At 37.3% G+C, this 20318-nt stretch overlaps 2 protein-coding genes across 2 annotated transcripts in view; one reads left to right on the top strand and one right to left on the bottom strand.

The window, feature by feature from the left end:
* COL24A1 (collagen type XXIV alpha 1 chain) overlaps positions 1-20318 on the top strand; it is a 379684-nt gene that overhangs the window by 132210 nt on the left and 227156 nt on the right. The gene's annotated exons all lie outside the window — the stretch shown is intronic.
* On the bottom strand, positions 17053-18593 carry LOC132001979 (Golgi reassembly-stacking protein 2-like). The gene is given in 2 exon segments (XM_059376999.1): positions 17053-18173; positions 18176-18593. Coding segments are annotated over 2 exon segments (1377 nt in total). The 5' UTR covers positions 18575-18593; the 3' UTR covers positions 17053-17195.

The following is a 20318-nucleotide window of genomic DNA, read 5'->3' as shown; positions in this document are numbered from 1 at the left end:
TAATGACTGTTTCAATCTCCTTACTGGTTATGGGTCTGTTCAGGCTTTCTATTTCTTCCTGGCTCAGTTGTGGTAGTTTATATGTTTCTATGAATGCATCCATTTCTTCCAGATTGTCAAATTTGTTGGCGTAGAGTTGCTCATAGTATGTTCTTATAATAGTTTGTATTTCTTTGGTGTTAGTTGTGATCTCTCCTCTTTTATTCATGATTTTATTTATTTGGGTCCTTTCTCTTTTCTTTTTGATAAGTCTGGCCAGGGGTTTATCAATTTTATTAATTCTTTCAAAGAACCAGCTCCTAGTTTCGTTGATTTGTTCTATTGTTTTTTTGGTTTCTATTTCATTGATTTCTGCTCTGATCTTTATTATTTCTCTTCTTCTGCTGGGCTTAGGGTTCCTTTCTTGTTCTTTCTCCAGCTCCTTTAGGTGTAGAGTTAGGTTGTGTACCTGAGACCTTTCTTGTTTCTTTTTTCTTTTCTTTTTTTTTTTTTAAAGCTTTTATTTATTAATTTGACAGAGAGAAATCACAAGTAGACGGAGAGGCAGGCAGAGAGAGAGAGAGAGAGATAGGGAAGCAGGCTCCCTGCTGAGCAGAGAGCATGCGGGACTCGATCCCAGGACCCTGAGATCATGACCTGAGCCGAAGGCAGCGGCTTAACCCACTGACCCACCCAGGCGCCCACCTTTCTTGTTTCTTGAGAAAGGCTTGTACCGCTATATATTTTCCTCTTGGACTGCCTTTGTTGTGTCCCACAGATTTTGAACCGTTGTGTTTTCATTAACATTTGTTTCCATGATTTTTTTCAATTCTTCTTTAATTTCCCGGTTGACCCATTCATTCTTTAGAAGGATGCTGTTTAGTCTCCATGTATTTGGGTTCTTTCCAAACTTCCTTTTGTGGTTGAGTTCTAGCTTTAGAGCATTGTGGTCTGAAAATATGCAGGGAATGATCCCAATCTTTTGATACCGGTTGAGTCCTGATTTAGGACCGAGGATGTGATCTATTCTGGAGAATGTTCCATGTGCACTAGAGAAGAATGTGTATTCTGTTGCTTTGGGATGAAATATTCTGAATATATCTGTGATGTCCATCTGGTCCAGTGTGTCATTTAAGGCCTTTATATCCTTGCTGATCTTTTGCTTGGATGACCTGTCCATTTCAGTGAGGGGAGTGTTAAAGTCCCCTACTATCATTGTATTATTGTTGATGTGTTTCTTTGATTTTGTTATTAATTGGTTTATATAGTTGGCTGCTCCCACTTTGGGGGCATAGATATTTAAAATTGTTAAATCTTCTTGTTGGACAGACCCTTTGAGTATGATATAGTGTCCTTCCTCATCTCTTATTATAGTCTTTGGCTTAAAATCTAATTGATCTGATATAAGGATTGCCACTCCTGCTTTCTTCTGATGTCCATTAGCATGGTAAATTCTTTTCCACCCCCTCACTTTAAATCTGGAGGTGTCTTCGGGCTTAAAATGTGTTTCTTGGAGGCAACATATAGATGGGTTTTGTTTTTTTATCCATTCTGATACCCTGTGTCTTTTGACAGGGGCATTTAGCCCATTCACATTCAGGGTAACTATTGAGAGATATGAATTTAGTGCCATTGTATTGCCTGTAAGGTGACTGTTACTGTATATGGTCTCTGTTCCTTTCTGATCTACCACTTGTAGGCTCTCTCTTTGCTTAGAGGACCCCTTTCAATATTTCCTGTAGAGCTGGTTTGGTATTTGCAAATTCTTTCAGTTGTTGTTTGTCCTGGAAGCTTTTAATCTCTCCTTCTATTTTCAATGATAGCCTAGCTGGATATAGTATTCTTGGCTGCATGTTTTTCTCGTTTAGTGCTCTGAAAATATCATGCCAGCTCTTTCTGGCCTGCCAGGTCTCTGTGGATAAGTCAGCTGCCAATCTAATATTTTTACCATTGTATGTTACAGACTTCTTTCCCCGGGCTGCTTTCAGGATTTTCTCTTTGTCACTGAGACTTGTAAATTTTACTATTAGGTGACAGGGTGTGGGCCTATTCTTATTGATTTTGAGGGGCGTTCTCTGAAACTCCTGAATTTTGATGCTCGTTCACTTTGCCATATTGGGGAAATTCTCCCCAATAATTCTCTCCAGTATACCTTCTGCTCCCCTCTCACTTTCTTCTTCTTCTGGAATCCCAATTATTCTAATGTTGTTTCGTCTTATGGTGTCACTTATCTCTCGAATTCTCCCCTCGTGGTCCAGTAGCTGTTTGTCCCTCTTTTGCTCAGCTTCTTTATTCTTTGTCATTTGGTCTTCTATATCACTAATTCTTTCTTCTGCCTCATTTATCCTAGCAGTGAGAGCCTCCATTTTTGATTGCACCTCATTAATAGCTTTTTTGATTTCAACTTGGTTAGATTTTAGTTCTTTTATTTCTGCAGAAAGGGCTTTTATATCTCCTGACAGGGTTTCTCTAATATCTTCCATGCCTTTTTCAAGCCCGGCTAGAACCTTGAGAATTGTCATTCTGAACTCTAGATCTGACATATTACCAATGTCTGTATTGATTGGGTCCCTAGCCTTCGGTACTGCCTCTTGTTCTTTTTTCTGTGGTGAATTTTTCAATCTTGTCATTTTGCCCAGATAAGGGTATATGAAGGAGCAAGTAAAATACTAAAAGGGTGGCAACAACCCCAGGAAAATATGCTTTAACCAAATCAGAAGAGATCCCAAATTGTGAGGGCGGAGAAAGGGGATAAAAAGAGGTTCAAAAAGGAAGAAAGAAAAAAAAAGAGAAAAAAAAAAGAAAAGAAAAGAATTTTAAAAAAGAAAACAAAGGAAAATATAAAAAAGAAAAAATATATATATTAGATAAACTAGTTAAAAAACGTTAAAAAAGAAAAGGGTAAAAAATTTAAAACTTTTACCTGAAGGCGAGAAAAAAGAAAAAAAAAAAAAAAAGAAAAAAATTAAATTAACTGCAAGACTAAAAAAAAAATCACAGCGAGAAAGCCATGAGTTCCGTGCTTTGCTTTCTCCTCCTCTGGAATTCTGCTGCTCTTCTTGGTATTGAAACCACACTCCTTGGTAGGTGAACTTGGTCTTGGCTGGATTTCTCGTTGATCTTCTGGGGGAGGGGCCTGGTGTAGTGATTCTCAAGTGTCTTTGCCCCAGGCGGAATTGCACCGCCCTTACCAGGGGCCGGGCTGAGTAATCCGCTCGGCATTGCTTTCAGGAGCTTTTGTTCCCTGAGCACTTTCCGTAGAGTTCCGGAGGACGGGAATACAAATGTCGGCCTCCTGGTCTCCGGCCCGGAGGAGCTGAGAGCCTGGGGCCCCACACCTCAGTGCGCCCTCAGAGAACAGCGCCCAGTTACTCCCGTCTGCCTGACCTCCGGCCGCGCTCCGAGCTCACCGAGCCTGTGGCTGGTTCAAGGTAACACCGAGCTGTGAGCTTACTGTCGGCTCTGTCTCTGTAGCCGGTTTTCCCATTCCAATACCCGCAAGCTCTGCGACACTCAGACACCCCCGATCCTTCTGTAACCCTGCGGGACCTGAGGCCACGCTGACCCCGCGTGGGCTTCGCCCCGGTTTAGCCTCTGGAGTGATGTCCCTCAGTGGAACAGACTTTTAAAAGTCCCGATTTTGTGCTCCTTTGCTCCGCTGCTTGCCGCGAGCTGGCCCCTCCCCTCGGGGTCTATCTTCCCGTCGCTTTGGATTCACGTCTCCGCCGGTCCTACCTTTCAGAAAGTGGTTGTTTTTCTGTTTCCAGAATTGCTGTTCTTCTTCTCTTCGATCTGCCGATGGATTTGTAGGTGTTTGCAATCTTTAGATAAGCTATCTAGCTGATCTCCGGCTAGCTGATGTAGTCTCAGCCTGCTACTTCTCCGCCATCTTGACTCCTCTCCAGTTTGTCAATATTTTAAAATCTTTTCAAAGAACCAGCTTTTAGTTTCATTGATTTTTTTTTTAAGATTTTATTTATTTATTTGACAGAGATCACAAGTAGGCAGAGAGGCAGGCAGAGAGAGAGAGAGAGAGGAGGAAGCAGGCTCCCTGCTGAGCAGACAGCCTGATGCCGGACTCAATCCCAGGATCCTGAGATCATGACCCGAGCCGAAGGCAGCGGCTTAACCCATTGAGCCACCCAGGCGCCCTCGTTGATTTTTTTTTTAATTGTCTTTTTTTTTTAGTCTCTATTTCATTTCTTTCCACTCTGTTCTTTGTTATTTCTTCTCTTAACTTTGGGCTTTTTCTGCATATTTTCTAGTTCCATTAAGTGTAGAAATAGATCGTTTATTTGGGATTTTTCCTGTTTCTTGAGGTAGGCCTGTATTGCTGTGGACTTCCCTCTCAGAACTGCTTTTGTGCCATAGATTTTTGGAAAGTCATGTTTCTATTTTCATTTGTCTCAATGTATTTTTTAATTTCCTCTTTGATTTCCTTGTTGACCCATTGGTTGTCTAGTAGTGTGCTGCTTAGTTTCTGTGTGCTTGTGTTTTTTCTAATTTTTTTTTCTTGTAATTGATTTCTAGTTTCGTGCTGTGGTCAGAAAAGAGGTTTGACATAGTTCAGTCATCTTGAATTTATTGAAACTTATATTGTTGCCTTATAGGTTACCCGTAATATAGAGTAGCCCACATGCACTTGAAAAGAATGTGTATTCCACAGTTTTTAGATGAAATATTCCATATGTATATCTATTAAGTCAATTTGGTCTAATGTGTCATTTAAGGCCAGTGTTTATTAATTTCTGTCTGGATAATCTATCCATTGATGTAAGTGGGATATTAAAGTCTCCTGCTATTATTACTTTACTGTTAATTTTTCCACTTTTGTCTGTTAACATTTGCTTTCTAGATTTAGGTGCTCTCTAGATGTTGGGTGCACAAATATTTATCAATGTTATGTCCTCTTCTTGGATTTATTCCTTTGTCACTATGTAATGCCATTCTTTTATTGTCTTACAATCTTTGTTTTAAAATCCATTTTGTCATTTATAGGTATTACTACTCTACCTTTTTTTTTTCACTTGAATTTGTGTGGAATATCTCTTTCCAATTTTTAATTTTCAGTCTATATATATCTGTAGACCTGAAGTGAGTCATATTTCTAAATAGGAACTTTCCTTTTTCAAGACTATTTAACATTTCTTATAAGGCCAGTTTAGTGCTGATGAACTATTTTTTTTTTCTTGTCTGGGAAACTCTTCATCTGTCCTCCAATTCTGAGTGATAACCTTACTGGGTAGAATATTCTCAGTTGTAAATTTTCCCCTTTCCGCACTTTCAATATATCCTGCTACTCCTTTCAGACTGCCAGAATTTCTGCTGAAAAATTAGCTTGACAGTCTTATAGTGTTTCCCTTGTTTGTGATTATTTATTTTTTATCTTGCTGCCTTTATTTATTTATTTATTTAGACAGAGGGAATGTGTGTGAGCTGGGGGTTGTAGGGGCAGAGGGAGGAGAAGAGAGAAATACAGGGCTTGATCTCATCACTCTGAGACTATGACCTGAGCTGAAGTCAAGAGTTGATTGCTTAACCAATTAAACCACCCAGGTTCCCTCTCTTACTGCCTTTAAGATTCTTTCTTTAACTTTTGACATTTTTTTTTTTTTAAAAGAAGGTTGGATTTGTTTTTTTTTTTTTTTTAAGATTTTATTTATTTATTTGACAGAGAGAAATCACAAGTAGACAGAGAGGCAGGCAGAGAGAGAGACAGGGAAGCAGGCTCCCTGCTGAGCAGAGAGCCTGATGCGGGACTCGATCCCAGGACCCTGAGATCATGATCATGATCTTAACCCACTGAGCCACCCAGGCGCCCAACTTTTGACATTTTGATTATAATATTTTTAATTAAAATAGGTTTGGTTTAGATATCTTTGGGTTCATTTTGTTGAGGACTCATTGCTTTCTGGACGTGGATGTCTCTTTCTTTCCCTATGTTAAGGAAATTTTCAGTCATTATTTCTTCAAATAAGTTTTCTGTCCCTTTCTCTTCTCCTAATGTGAATATTAGTATGCTTGATGTTGTCTCATGGGTCCCTTGTTCTCATTTCTAAAAGATTTTTTTTCTTTTTGCTGTTCTGATTGGGCATTTCCACTATTTTTTTTTTCATTCAGTTTGTTGATTCATTCTTCTGTATTTGCTATTGATTCTCCTCAGTATTTTTTTATTTCAGTTATTGCATTCTTCAGCGTTGATTCGTTCTTTCTGATATTTTTAATATCTGTTGAAGTTTTCACTGTGTTTCTCTACTTTTTCCAAGATTGATGAGTATCTTTATGACTATTACTTTGAACTCCTTATCAGATAAATTACTTAGCTTTTTTTCATTAGGGCTTATTTCCTAGTTTTTGATCTTGTTCTTTTGTTTGGGACATATTCCTATGTTTCCTCTTTTTTTTTTTTTTATTTTTTTAACTTTCTGTATTTGTTTCCATAAATTAGGTAGCATCTCTTGTCTTGAAGGAGTGACCTTGTGTAGAAAAATCCCCTTTATACACTAGATGTGCTTGGCAGCTTTGGCAAGCATGGGTTAGGAAGGTCTTTGGAGTTGTTGCACTGTGGCCGTCTTAACAGGATACTAGAGCTTGAGTGGCCAGAGGCCAGGAGGGTTTCTGGGAATCTTTTGCAGGAGGCTGCTTTGTTTGGATAGATGGAGTAGGCACAGGCTGGTGGGGGAGGTCCAGGATGTGTTGTGCCAGTGCCATGTTGGTGGGGTGGTGTCTGGTGCAGGTTATACAGTCCCATAGCATGCCATGCTGGGGCTGACTTGATAGGATGGCTGGAGCTAATATAGGCACATGCTAGGGGTTCCCAGGCATATTACCAAAGTCCCTTTGGTGGGATGGCAGGATCAGACAAAGACTGCAGAATTCCAAAGCATACCATGCCAAGACTGTAGTAATAGCACAGTTGGAACTGTGTCACAGGTATTGGGACCTTGAGCATGCTGTGCAGTGCCACCTTTTAAGGACAGCTGGAGCTGGTATGGGCCCAGAAACCAGGGTGAACTGGGATGGCCTCACCAGATCAGCTAGAGGACCTGTACCCTATTCTTTTCTGCACCATCAAGATGGAAGGATAATGTAAAAAATGGTGCTCACCAGCTCTTTTGATTTTGGTGAGAGTTCAACAGTTTTCTGCCCATTTGACAGTCATTCTAGGATGGATTTCCTTTACTTACAGTCTAGTTTCCCTTTAAACCACTGCTCTTTCTCTTTGCCTCATTGTGGCAAATCTGCATGGGAGTGGTATCTCTCCTTACTACAGATTACCACAATGGGAGTGGCATTCCCATTGTTAACTTGCCTTTATCTGTCCTGCCCTTCTGTGTGTGGTCCTTTATTTTTTGTTGTATAGAAGGCTGTTTAATGAGCCTTTAGTTCTTCTCCAGAATTATTCTATATGTAGTTGTAAATTTGGTGTGTCCATGGGAGGAGGTGACTTCAGGGTCTTTTTATGCCATCATCTTGTATTATCTCTCCATAACAAAAATTTAAATATCCAGGTTTACCATGCAGACTCACATAGAATGAACATTGTAAACAATGTATTGTTAATAAAGACACGAGAGGATGAAAAAGCCTGAAGTTTAGAGAATGGACAGGTTATGAAGTATGAAGCACAGTACTGCTGCTGTGGAAGGTGAGTGTGAGTTAGAGAAACTGAGAGGAGATGAGGCTGGAAAGGATATTAATAACTATTTGTTAGTGTGCTATAGTGTTAAGTACTATAACACTACAGTAAATGTCTTATGCACATCTTACTTAATCTTCACAACAGCATTATGAGGTAAGTATTATCCTCACTTTAGATGGTTAAATTTTTGTCTCGCCATCGTATAACTATCAAGTGACTTAGCCAGAATTCTAACCCAGATATGATTTCAAAGTCTGAATTCTTAACCACTTAGCTTTGGGATGAAACCATGGAAAACATTCACTACGATGCTAAAGTGTTTCCACTTTATCCAAGGGCATCATGAAATAATCAAAGGTATTTAAGTAGTTAAGTGTCCTAGGTGATTTACATTTTAAAAATAATACCTTTCAGCTCGGAGGATGGTTTAAATCAGAGGGAAACTTGGGGCAAGGAGATAAACTAGAAAAAGAAAAGAATTATAAAGATCTGAAATAGAACATTCAGGCAGCAAATATTTATTGACTACCTTTTGTATGACAGCCATTGTACTAGATGCTCAACCATCTACAAAGATGAAAATTGTTGATCCCTACTTTCAAAAAAACTTATAATCTAGAGAAAGATATGCAAGGAAACCTTTATAATGACCATAGGAGTAATATACAATATGTAACACTGTGCAAGTAATGGGATAGGGAATTCAGATTATGTTTTGCAGAGAAGGTAGCCCATGAGCTGACATGACACATGCGTGGAACTTTGCATACAGACAAGGGAGATTTATGGAATTCAGGAAAAGGAAACTTATGAGAGGATGGAAGTACAGTATGTGGAACATACACTGAAAGTTATTCATTGTTTATATGATGTTCAAACTTAACTGGGCATCCTGTATTTTATCTGATAACCCTATTGGCCACCTACAAACTTTCCATATATACAACAGTGTTTTCTCCCTTCTTTTCTGTTTCTACAGAAGAAATACTCCTCTTCTTCCTTGGTATTCAAGTTCCACACATGTTTTGCATCAAAACTTCTCCTTTAACTTCTGAATAACCTCGTGGCATCAATTATCACCTTTATACTGATCTCTCCCTTGAATCAAAATTTCCCCTTTGCCCTTAAAACCATTCTTACTTTTAATGTAGTTTAGGCCATTTTTATTTTTCACAGCATTAGTAATAATCCTTCATTTGTTCTTCTAGCCTCCAGTCTGGTATTTCTTCAAATCTGCTTCCAAGCTGCTGATGGAATAACCTTTGTAAAATATAGCTCTTATCATGTAACTCCTATTCTTCTATCCTTCAGTGATCTCTACAACTTCCAGGTTAAGGCTTGTATTTTTTTACTTTTTACACAAGCTCTTTATGACCTACCCTCTCTCTTTAACTCTATTATCTATAGTCGCATCTACCAGCACTCTTCCAAAAGCACTACTCCAGCTGTTTAGAGTACCAAACCATGCCATTCTTGTTCAAATCTCAAAGCTTCCAGTGTGCTGTCCTTTTTTTTCTGGTTATCTCTCTACCTTCTTGTGCCCTGCTTCATCTAGCTAACACTTACACAGCACATACTACGTTGTCTAGGAAACTTTTCCTGTATCTTACAAATCTGATCAGGATATCCTTTCTCTATATTCCTGTAAAAAAAAAAAATCTGTCAAGCAGCTACCTTCTTATATTGTATCTGCTGATTTGCTTATCCCTCTATTAGACTATGAGCTTTTCAGAGAAGAGACTAATTGATTTTATAAACATCACAATAACCATAATAATATCTATAGCATAGGATAGGAATGCAGTAGATATTGGCTGAATAGTTGATTGATTGAATAACTGTATTTAAAAGCTATTGTGGAAATAGAAACAATACAACTTGGTAATTTATTAAACAAAGATGATGGGGGAAAGGGAAGCCAAAGACAGGGAAGTCTCTTTTACTGAGACTGCAACTTGGGTTACTGATGCCACTGACTTAAATAGGGAACTCGGGAGGAGTAGGTTTGGGGGATGGGCAATATAAGAGATTTCATTCTGGGTATATTTAGTTTGAAGTACTGTTTGACATCAAGGTGGAAGTAATCAATAAATAGCAGTAAACCAAGCTTGAAAGTAGAAATAGTAGCATGAGGGCTGTTGAGAGAGAACTGTAGTATAAAGAATGGAGTTGATAACTTCTGTAATGTTTAACCCTCCACCTGCTACATACTTGAACTTGATGCATATATAAACACCATTCACCCATTCATTTAGTATTTCATTTAATATATACTGTGTTTCTTTTATGTGTTCAGCCAAGCAGTAAATGTGAGATTATAAAGATTCTAAATTGTGGTTCCTCGCCTGGATCAGGTAACAGTTTAGCAAAAGATCCAAAAACAAAACAAAACAAAAAACTATAAAATGTAAGAAATGCTATACAAAAGAGTTGGTGAGGTGTTATGAGAGCCTAAATAATAATTAAGGAAACAGATTCTGCTCTAGGAAATTGAAAATTACTTTAAGAGGAAATGATAATTAAACTTAATGTTTTCAAGAATGCATATCATACTAGGTGAAGAAGCAGCTAGTTTTCTAAATTCTTTTCAGTTTGGAAATTTTGTTTCGCTTCAAGTTTTGTCAAGAAAAATGCCAGAGAACTGAAAAAATCCAACTGCCCTCTTGAATAATATTACAACAGTGATCTTTAAAACTCCCTTCTCATTCCTTATTTTAGTCTTATAATTATGTTGTTTTAAGAGTGGGACAAAAACCCTGAAAACCAGACATTTTAATGAATAACAGTGGTTGACTTTCCAATGAGTAATAATCACTTTGTGGATTCTTTATCTAAATTTATTCAGTAAACATGAACTTGAAGTCCCATCAGCAGCAATGTTGTTAGACTAATTGTTTATATATCACTAAATTTTAAGTAATATTTCAGAAAAGATGAAAAGGATCAGAAAATTTTAAAGGAAGAGGGACGTGAATTTGTCTTATAGTTTAAGAGGGGTCTGGTTATGTTTTTCTTCTTGGTGTTTCCTATTTTTATTGAAATTTGTTTCTAGAAACAGAAGGGAAAGAAAGAGTCAAACATATTGACCCTATTAGCATGATGAATTTCGTTAGTATATACTGTATCATGGAAGCATCTTAAAACTTCCTTTATTTTAATATACATATCTTGTTTGGAAAGTAAGGACAGTATAAATTATTAAAGTTCCATTGAGGCTATTCAAGGTGGTCATCAAGACAATTCTGTGTACTCTATGTGAAATATATGGTTACCCTATTTGTAGACAAATTGAGTTCTTTCCAGAGGAATTTGGCACAGCTCTAAAGAAACCTTTTATTTTCTCTTCATTTTCTGCCAGTTGACTAAAAAAAACCTCAAACTAAGTTTGGAAACTTGTGTTGATTATGATGCTACTGATTGCGAGAATGTGTGTATATGTATGCGTGTATATAGATACAAAACATAGTTTAGCGAGCCTTTTTTAAGAGCTACCCAATTTGGCCATCTGCTTTCAAGCATCCCACAACATTAGAAAAACCACATCCTTTGCTGCTTACTGTAGGAAGTGAGTATCCAATAAATATATTCTCTGTTCTCTAGTAAACAGAGGAATAATTTATTGCTGTATATGTATTGTTACTTTGGCTATGGAATTAGGAATAGCAAAATAGGCTGTTATTTTCATTGTATAACATCTCTGATAAGGTTTTAGAGAAAGCCTATTTGTGAAGCTATGTTACACAATGTATGAAAATAACCTTCACACTGAATTATTAAAATATGTCATGTGATCATCTGTATAGAGGGGAGCTAACACGGTAAGAGGAAAATGCATAATAGTTTTCTAAGATCACCTTGACCCCACCCTGAAGACTCATATTTAATATGCTAAATAAAAGTTTCTGTTATTATTTATCCTTTTATTCTCCAGATATCATTTAGTCAGCTAAGAAATACTTACAAGTTTGTACAATGAACAATGTACTGTGTTAAACAATTACTTGAAAACAAGATTAAAACATGGTCTACTGTCTGCTAGGAACTTGTAATTTTCTGAAAGCGTGAGATTTCCACATGTGAAAAGTTAAAAAAGCACAACTAGGCAGCACATAAGCGAACAATAAGGAGCTCAAAGGAAGGGGAAAGAATGACTAATATGACCATTTTTCTGAGAAACTTTGAAGAAAAATTAGGATTTGAGTTGGATGGGTTGAATTTGGCCAGGCAGAGTCAAGGAATGAAAGTTTTTATATAACAGGTACAAAAATGAACACGGGATGGAGGGCAAAAGGAAACCCACTCGTCTTAAAAAAAGTTAGGAGTCTCGGGCACCTGGGTGGCTCAGTGGGTTAAGCCTCTGCCTTCAGCTCAGGTCATGATCCCAGGTAATGATCCCAGGGTCCTGAGATCGAGCCCCACATCTGGCTCTCTGCTCAGCAGGGAGCTTGCTTCCGCCCCACCCCACTTGCCTCTCTGCCTACTTGTGATCTCTCTCTCTCTGTCACATAAATAAATAAAATCTTAAAAAAAAAAAAAGTCCCCATGTTGCATTACCACTTCCTCATATCAGGGAGATCATATGATAGTTGTCTTTCTCTGCTTGACTTATTTCGCTAAGCATGATACGCTCTAGTTCCATCCATGTTGTCGCAAATGGCTGGTGATTCACAGACCTGTACCCCTGGGGATAAAAATATATGTTTATAAAAAATAAAAAATTAAAAAAAAAGTTAGGAGTCAGACTGTGACATATCTTAAATATAAAGCTGAGAAGTTTAAATACTAATAAGCCAATAATCTCATAGAAGATCTTGTTTTGTTATAGTGATAAAAACACATAACAGAATCTATTCTCTTGACAAATTTTTAAGTGTATAATACAATAATATTAACTATATGTATTAACTTCAGTGAATCTCTAGACCATTTTTATCTTGCATGTCTGAAAGTCTGCACCCATTGAACAGCAACCCTGTATTTCCACCTCCCCCAATGTCTGGCAGCCATCATCCTACTTTCTGCTTCTATGATGGTGACTATTTTAGATACCTCATATACATAGAATTATGCATTATTTGTCCTCCTGTGACTGGTTTATTTCCCTTAGTATAAGGTGTTCAGGGTTCATGATGTAGCACATTTTAGAATTTCCTTCTTTTTTAGGGCTAAATAACAGTCCATTGCCCAATAGTCTAAATATCTGCATTTTCTTTATCTATTCATCCATCAATGTATGTTTGGGTTGTTTCAACCTATAGGTTATTGCATAATACCGCCTTGAACATGGGAATGCAGTTACTTCTTTGAGCTCCTGCTTTCATTTCTTTTAGATAAATCCCCAGAAGTGGGATAGCTGGATCATATGTTAGTTCTGTTTTTAATTTTTGGAGGATCTCCACACAGTTTTCCATAGTGACTGCACTGTTTTACATTCCCATCAACGGTGCATAAGCATTCCAGTTTTTCTACATCCTTTCAACATTTATTTTCTTTTTGTTTGTTTACAGTAGTCATTCTAACAGGTATGAGGTGATATCTCTTTGTGGCTTTGATCTGCATTTTCCTCATGATTAGTGATGAACATTTTTAACATACACTTGGTCATTTGTATGTTTTATTTGGAGAAATTTCTCTTAAAGTCCTTTGGCCATTATTTAAATTGGATTATTCATTTTTAGCTGTTGGGTTATAGGAGTTCCTTATATATTTTAGATATTAAACACCAGATTTATGGTTTACACGTATTTTCTCCTATTCTGTAAACTGCCTCTTCACTATGTTGTTTTCTTTCTATGCAGAAGTATTTACCAGTCTATTTTTGCTTTTGTTGTCTTTCTTTTGTGTGAAGTCTAAAAAAACATTCTAAGACCAATGTAATAGAGCTTTCTGCCTATGGTTTCAGGTCTTTTATTTAATTCCTTAAACCATTCTGAGTTGATTCACAGGTATGGTGTAAAAGAAGGGTCCGATTTTGCATATCCAGCTTTCCTATCACCACTTGTGGAAGAGGTTATCTTTTTCCCACAGTATAGTCTCAGCACTCTTGTCAAAGACTGATCATATGTGTGTGATTTTATTTCTGGGTTCTGTTTTATTGGCCCTTATATCTGTTTTTATGTTGGTATCAAATTTTTATTAATAACATATATTTTGAACTCAAGAGATGTGAGACCTCCAGCAATATTTTTTCTTAAGATTCTTTTGGCTCTTCAGGGTCCTTTGTGGAGGACATATGAATGTCCATATGAATAATAGAATTATTTTTCCTATATTTGCCATTTAGTTCTTGCCAGGGATTGCATTGAATCTGTAGATTGCTTTTGGTAGTATGAATGTTTTAACAGTATTAAGTCTTCTAGTCCAAGAACATGATATATCTTTACACTAATTGTGTCATCTTTAATTTCTATCAGCATTGTTTTATAATTTTCAGTGTATAAGTCTTTCACTTCCTTGGTTAAGTTTATTCCTAAGTATTTTATTGTTTGTGATGCTATCATAAATGGAATTTTTATCTTAGTTTCCTTTTCAGATTGTTTTTTTGTCAATGTATACAAATGCAGCTAGTTTTTGTATGTTGAATTCATATTCTTCAACTTTGTTGAATTTATTTATTAGTTCTAACAATATGTTGGTAACATCTTTAGGATCTTCTACATACAAGATGATGGCAACTGTGAACAGAAATTTTACTTTTTCCTTTCTTTCTTGGGTACATTTTTTTCTTTATTGATTAATTGCCCTATCTAGGACTTCTAATACTGTGTTGGATGGAAGTGGTAGGAATGAGCATTCTTGCCTTACATCTAATCTTAGAGAAAAGCTTTCAGTTTTCCACTTTTGAGTATAATATCAACTGTGGACCTTTATTAAATTGACGTAATCCCCTCCTATTTTTGGTTTGTGGGGTGTTTTTACCATGAAAGGGTTTTAAGTTTTGTCAAATGCTTTTTCTGCATCTATTGACATGATTGTTATTTTTATCTTTTATTTTGTTAGTGTGGCGGATCAGATTGGTTGATTTTCATATATAAACAATTTTTATATCCCAGGGATGAATCCCATTTGGTTATGGTATATGATTCTTTAATGTGCTGTCGGATTCATTTTGCTAGTATTTTTTTGAGGATTTTACACCAATATTCACTGGAGAATTTGGCAGGTAATTTTCTTTTCTTGTAGTGTCTTTGTCTGGCTTTGGTATCAGAGTAATGCTGGCTTTGTAAAATGAGTTTGAATGTGTTCCCTTCTCTTCAACTTTTTTAAAGAGTTTGAAAAGGATTTGAATTAATTCTTTTTAAAAAATGTGTGGTAGAATTCCCCAGTAAAGTCATTGGGTTCTATGCTTTTTCTTTTTGGGAGGTTTTTAATTATTGATTCAATTTCCTCATTAGAGATCTGTTAGATTTTGTATTTCTTCATGATTTAGTTTTGTTAGGGTATGTGTTTCTAGGAATTTTATCTTCTATCTTTTGTCTTCTCGGTTAACCAAAATGTTGGTATGCAGTTGTTCATATTAGTATTTTAAGGTCCTCTTTCATTTTTTTATTTTATTTAGGTCTTGTCTTTTTGTTAGTCTAGCTGAAGGTTTGTCAGTTTTGTTGATTTTTTTTTTTTTTAGTTTTGTTGATTTTTTTTTCTACTGTTTTCCTATCCTCTATTCACTTATTTCTGCTCTAATCTTTATTAGTTCCTTCTACCTCTTAACTTTCGGTTTACTTTGTTCTTTCTGGTTTCGTGAGGTATAGAGTTAGGTAGCTTACTTGAGATCTTTCTTCTTTTTTTAATGTAGTTGTTTACCATTTTAAAATTCCCTCAGTACTATTTTTATTTTTTTATCCCATAAATTGAGCAATATTGTGTTCTCATTCTCATTTGTCCCAAGATATTTTCTAATTTCTCTTTTGATTTCATCTTTGTCCTATTGGTTCTTCAGGAGTATGTTGTTTAATTTCCTCCCTATTTGTGACTTTTTCAGTTTTCCTCTGCTATTGATTTCTAGTTTCATTCCACTAAGATTAGAAAGGATAGTTGGTATAATTTCAATTTTAACTTTATTAAATTTTTTAAGACTTCTTTTGTGACCTAAAATATGATCTATGTAATCTGTACTGGCAAATGTTCCATATGTGCTTAAAAAGAAAGTATATTCTGCTATTTTGAGTGGTATGATCTTTGTATGTTTATTAGGTCCATTTGATCTTAGTGTTGTTCAAGCCTTCTGTTCCTTTGTTAATCATCTATCTGGTTGTTCTATCAGTCATTGAAAATAGGGCATAGGAATCTCTTGCATTTATTGTGTTTCTCTCTCTTTCTTCCTTCACTTCTGTCAATAATTGTTTCATGTATCTTATATTGGGTGCTTGTTTATTTATAACTGTTATGTCTTTCTGGCAAGTTGACCCATTGGTCATTAGGTAATGTCTTTCTTTGTCTCTTATAACGTTTTTTTATTTGGTCTGTTTTGTTTGATGTAAGTATGCTTACATACTTATGCACCTGCTTTCTTTTGGTTATCATTTGCATGGGATGTCTTTTTTCATATTTCACTTTCATCTGACATATGTCATTAAATCCAAATTGTGCCTGTTGTAGATATCATATAGATGTAGTTTTTAAAAATCCATTCAGCCACTCTGTCTTTTGATTGTACCCTTTAATCCATTTACATTTAAAGTGATTACAAATAAGGAAAGACTTACTAGTGTCATTTTGTTAATTGCAGCTGTTTTATGTCTATAGCTTCTTTATTCAGGTTTTCTCTTCCTGTCTTCAGATGTGTTTGGTTGAATTTTTATTATGATATGCTTTGATTCCTTTCTTGTTTTCTTTCGTGTATCTTTTTTTTTTGTTTGTTTGTTTAAAACTGTGCAACATCTCCTTTATTTCTTTTTAAATGCCATTTTATGGTGGACGTATAAAGCAACAGCAGCAGTTACAAAATGTTGTCTGAGTAATTCTAAGAGCTCTAAACAAAGATCTGTGTACATGCTGAATAAAAAGATGTTCGATTCATAGTGTACACTGTTTAACTTTAACAAACATCTTTAGTTGGAATTTTCATGTAAACCTTTAGAGAGATGTGACTCACAGAGACCAAAAGTAAAATAGCTTCTCCTTTCACGATTTAGTGAGGTGGTCTGCATTCTCAAAAACGATTTACAAAATACGAGAAATGTTGCGTGTGAGTACTAGGCATAAAATATTCCATTTTCTTACAGAAGGAGCAGCAGGGGGACAGGGAGCCTAGTGGATGCCCTGTCACCACCTTTCCCAAAGATGTATACCCCCAAGAATGGCAGTGGAAACCTGGCAGCAAGCCACTCACAATTCTTTTTGGTTGTTTTAAACATACAAGCATTCTCTGACATTTCCCTCCCCAGCCTGTGAGTACCACCCCAGCCTGGCAGGATATAAGCCCATATCCTCTTCCTCAGTTTTCCCCTTAGAATTATTTACAGGATGCCTACAGGTATGGTACAAACTAGGATGAAATTAATGACAGTTTGCATTTCCAGACATGCTCGCGTGGTTAAATAAGCCCACCACGCTGACTCCGAAGGCTGCTTCAAAGCTAGGGTGACTCGGAGGCACTCTCATCCGTAACCTCAGAGACAGGCTTCTCGCTGGCTGGGGTGGGTTCGCAGCCTCTGTCCTCAACAGTGCTGGGGGCCTTGGGGGCGGGGGGCGTCACATCCACAGCCGGTGCGGAGGCAGCGGGTGCGGAGGCAGCGTCTGCCCTTGCAGTGGTCGTGGCAGGGTCGAAGAGTGGGCTGCCGGTGGGTGGGAGAGAGGAGAGCAGCTCCCCTGAGCTTGCTGCAGAAGACACCTCCGGAACCAAAGGGAATGACGGGAGGAGCTCGTATGGCATGGGGAGAGGTGCAATGCCAGATAAGTTTCGGGGAGGCAAGGAAGGAAGAGGTGGCAAACCCGGGTTCACGAGTTCCGGTAAGCTGACGCCTGGCATGACGTGCGGTGTGGGGAGGTTGAGGTTGGGGAGGGCAGGCAGGTTAGGCAGTCCTGTGGGTAAAGGCATCAGACCTAGTAATGTAGTAGCTGGGTTCATTGGTGGCACAGAAGTAAGGGACTGGTTTACTTGTGGTGGCAATAATGGCACTGTTGGGACACCTGTACTGAAAACATTACTGACAGCTGGTGGAGTTGAGCTAATAGAAAGTCCAGACAGACCCTGTTCAATTTCTGTAGTTCCCGGTGGTGACAAAGATGGGTGATTAACTGAGGACAGCTGGACCTCTGTAAACCCATCTTTAAGAGGAGTAATAGGTGTACCAGTCATCTGTCCAGGAAGAGAAATTTTCTTCCCTTCTTCAAACGGGCGGGTTGGTATTCGATGCAAATAACCGTATCCAATGCCGCATCCTAGGCTGCCTTCACCACCCCATGCAGAATTCGGTGTAATAATCACTTCTGGACAGTTATCAGTGTCTGTATTATTCACATGAAGCTTCAGTGGTTTCGCTTCATGTGTTTCAATAAGGCTGAACAGATCTTCAGACACATTCATGACTGTATCTGCTCCAATGATACAAGACCTGATACAAGACTGAGACCCGCCAGTGCCGCGGGAGAATTTGATTCTACTTCCAATACGTGCCAAACATTTTCGTTTGCCCCATCAAAGCTGCTGAAACAAATGCTCACTCCCAGCAAGCCCTGGTCACCCCACATGTTGCTGGGGGTGACAAATGTCTCTCGCAGCTCCAGTGTTTTCCTACTGTAGATCAGCATTTTTACAGGCTTTTCAACATTTGCTTTCAGTAGATCCTTTAGAGTGTCATTGTCTTTATTTAATCTCAAACCATTAATAGAAACAATAAAATCAAAGAATGGCTCCAGTCCAGCTCTATGTCCTGGGGAATTTTCTTGTACCCGAAGGACATGGTAGCCTTCCGTCCCCCCGCCAGGGATCTCGACGCTCTGCGAGGACCCCATGGCGGCGGGCGATCGGTGTGGCCCGAAGGGGATCCGCATTGCTCCCCGCCCCCCGCGCACCGCCCGCTCCGCTCCTCCGCCTCTTTTGTGTATCTTTTATAGATACTTTCTTCGTGGTTACAGTGGAGCTTACATAAAACCTCTTTTAATTATAGCAATCTATTTTAAGCTGATTACAACTTAACTTTGGTTACATACAAAAACTCTACTCTTTTACTCTATGGAAGATTTTGAGAGGTATGAGATGATGAAACATTATTTTTGGAAGAATAACAATAACAAATTATAAATATGAATGTAGTGGATATATAGGATAGATAAGTGCAATATCAGTTAAAGACTGTTACAAACACCAGAAGGAGAAGAAAACTAATATTTATTGAGTCTCTGTTATATTCAAGGTATCTTTTTCTTTCTTGCAATAACTTTATGATGATGATGGTAACATGATTCTACAGATAAGGAAACTTGGACTATAGCCCTAGGAATCTTCAGAGCTGGAATTCGAGCCCAGACTTGACTTCAGATTCTATATATTTCAAATTCAAAAAGAAAAAGAATTTGTGTATTTAACATGACAAATATGAAACATGCACATAATTTAAACTGATAATAAAACAAACTATATTAAGAAATGAACCATTATAAGCTTCTTGAGTATCCCTCACTAATCATGTCTGCCTCTTCCCATCTTGTTTATAGATAACCACTCTCTTGTTTTTGCCATACTTTTACCATCTGTGTTTACACTCTCACGATAAAAATTCTGACCCTCCCAGAAAAGATTTTGTTCTTTCATGTAAGTTCCCATTATACTTTGCTTCTGCTTCTACTTCTATCACAGCTCTTTTTTTTTTCTATCACAACTCTTATTTACTAATTTTTATTTTAAAGTATCATCATCCTTAGGAAATTATGAATTCATTGGGAATATGAACTGTGTTTTGTCTTTGTATACTCAGGGCCTAATGTTGTGCTGTTTATTGGACCTAATGCAGAGTAGAAAATTAGTAAATGTAGGATTTTTAAAAATGAATGAACAATGAATTAAATAATTAAGAATTAGGTGTCTTGTGATAGAATGGAAATATCACAACATGCTGATCCCATACCTTAAGTCAGTCTAAATATTTAAAATGTATCACTTAGAGATCTAGAAGAATATTTTGGATATTAAAGAGTTAGAAATCATTTTACCAGTCAGAATTCTTTCAGTTGTAAGTAATAAAAACCAATTTAAATGTGATTATATAAATATGAGAAAAGTTTAGGAATTCAAACAACTAAATACGGGACCACAAACAATATCATTAGAATCCAATTACTCCTGCTCTTTAATTTGTTAATGTATGGATTGCATTCCCAGGCTCTCTCTACTTCATGGTTTCCTACTCTTTAGGTTTATACCATCCTTAATGCTACTTCCAGCTGTTCCACTGTAGTCTAAAATTTCCTTTAGTTAGACTGAGTTGGGTTTCTGGCTCATTACTGAACCAATCACTGTTTCTAGGGTGTAGAATATGCTGACTGACTTATACATGTCACATGTCAACCCACGAATTTAGGCAGGGGTGGACTCAACCTCTCCTCAATCATATGGGCTGAGTGAGGAGAAATTGTTTCCCTAAGTAAAATTAGGGTGCTATAAAGAACTTCTTAAACTCAACACCCAAAAAATAATCACGTCAAGAAAAAAGGGCAGAAGACATGAACAGACACTTCTCCAAAGACCTAGAAATGGCTA

The sequence above is a fragment of the Mustela nigripes genome, chromosome 14 (assembly GCF_022355385.1).
Source record: "Mustela nigripes isolate SB6536 chromosome 14, MUSNIG.SB6536, whole genome shotgun sequence".
Classification (NCBI taxonomy): Eukaryota; Metazoa; Chordata; class Mammalia; order Carnivora; family Mustelidae; genus Mustela; species Mustela nigripes.
This window is presented reverse-complemented; position numbering and strand designations above follow the sequence as displayed.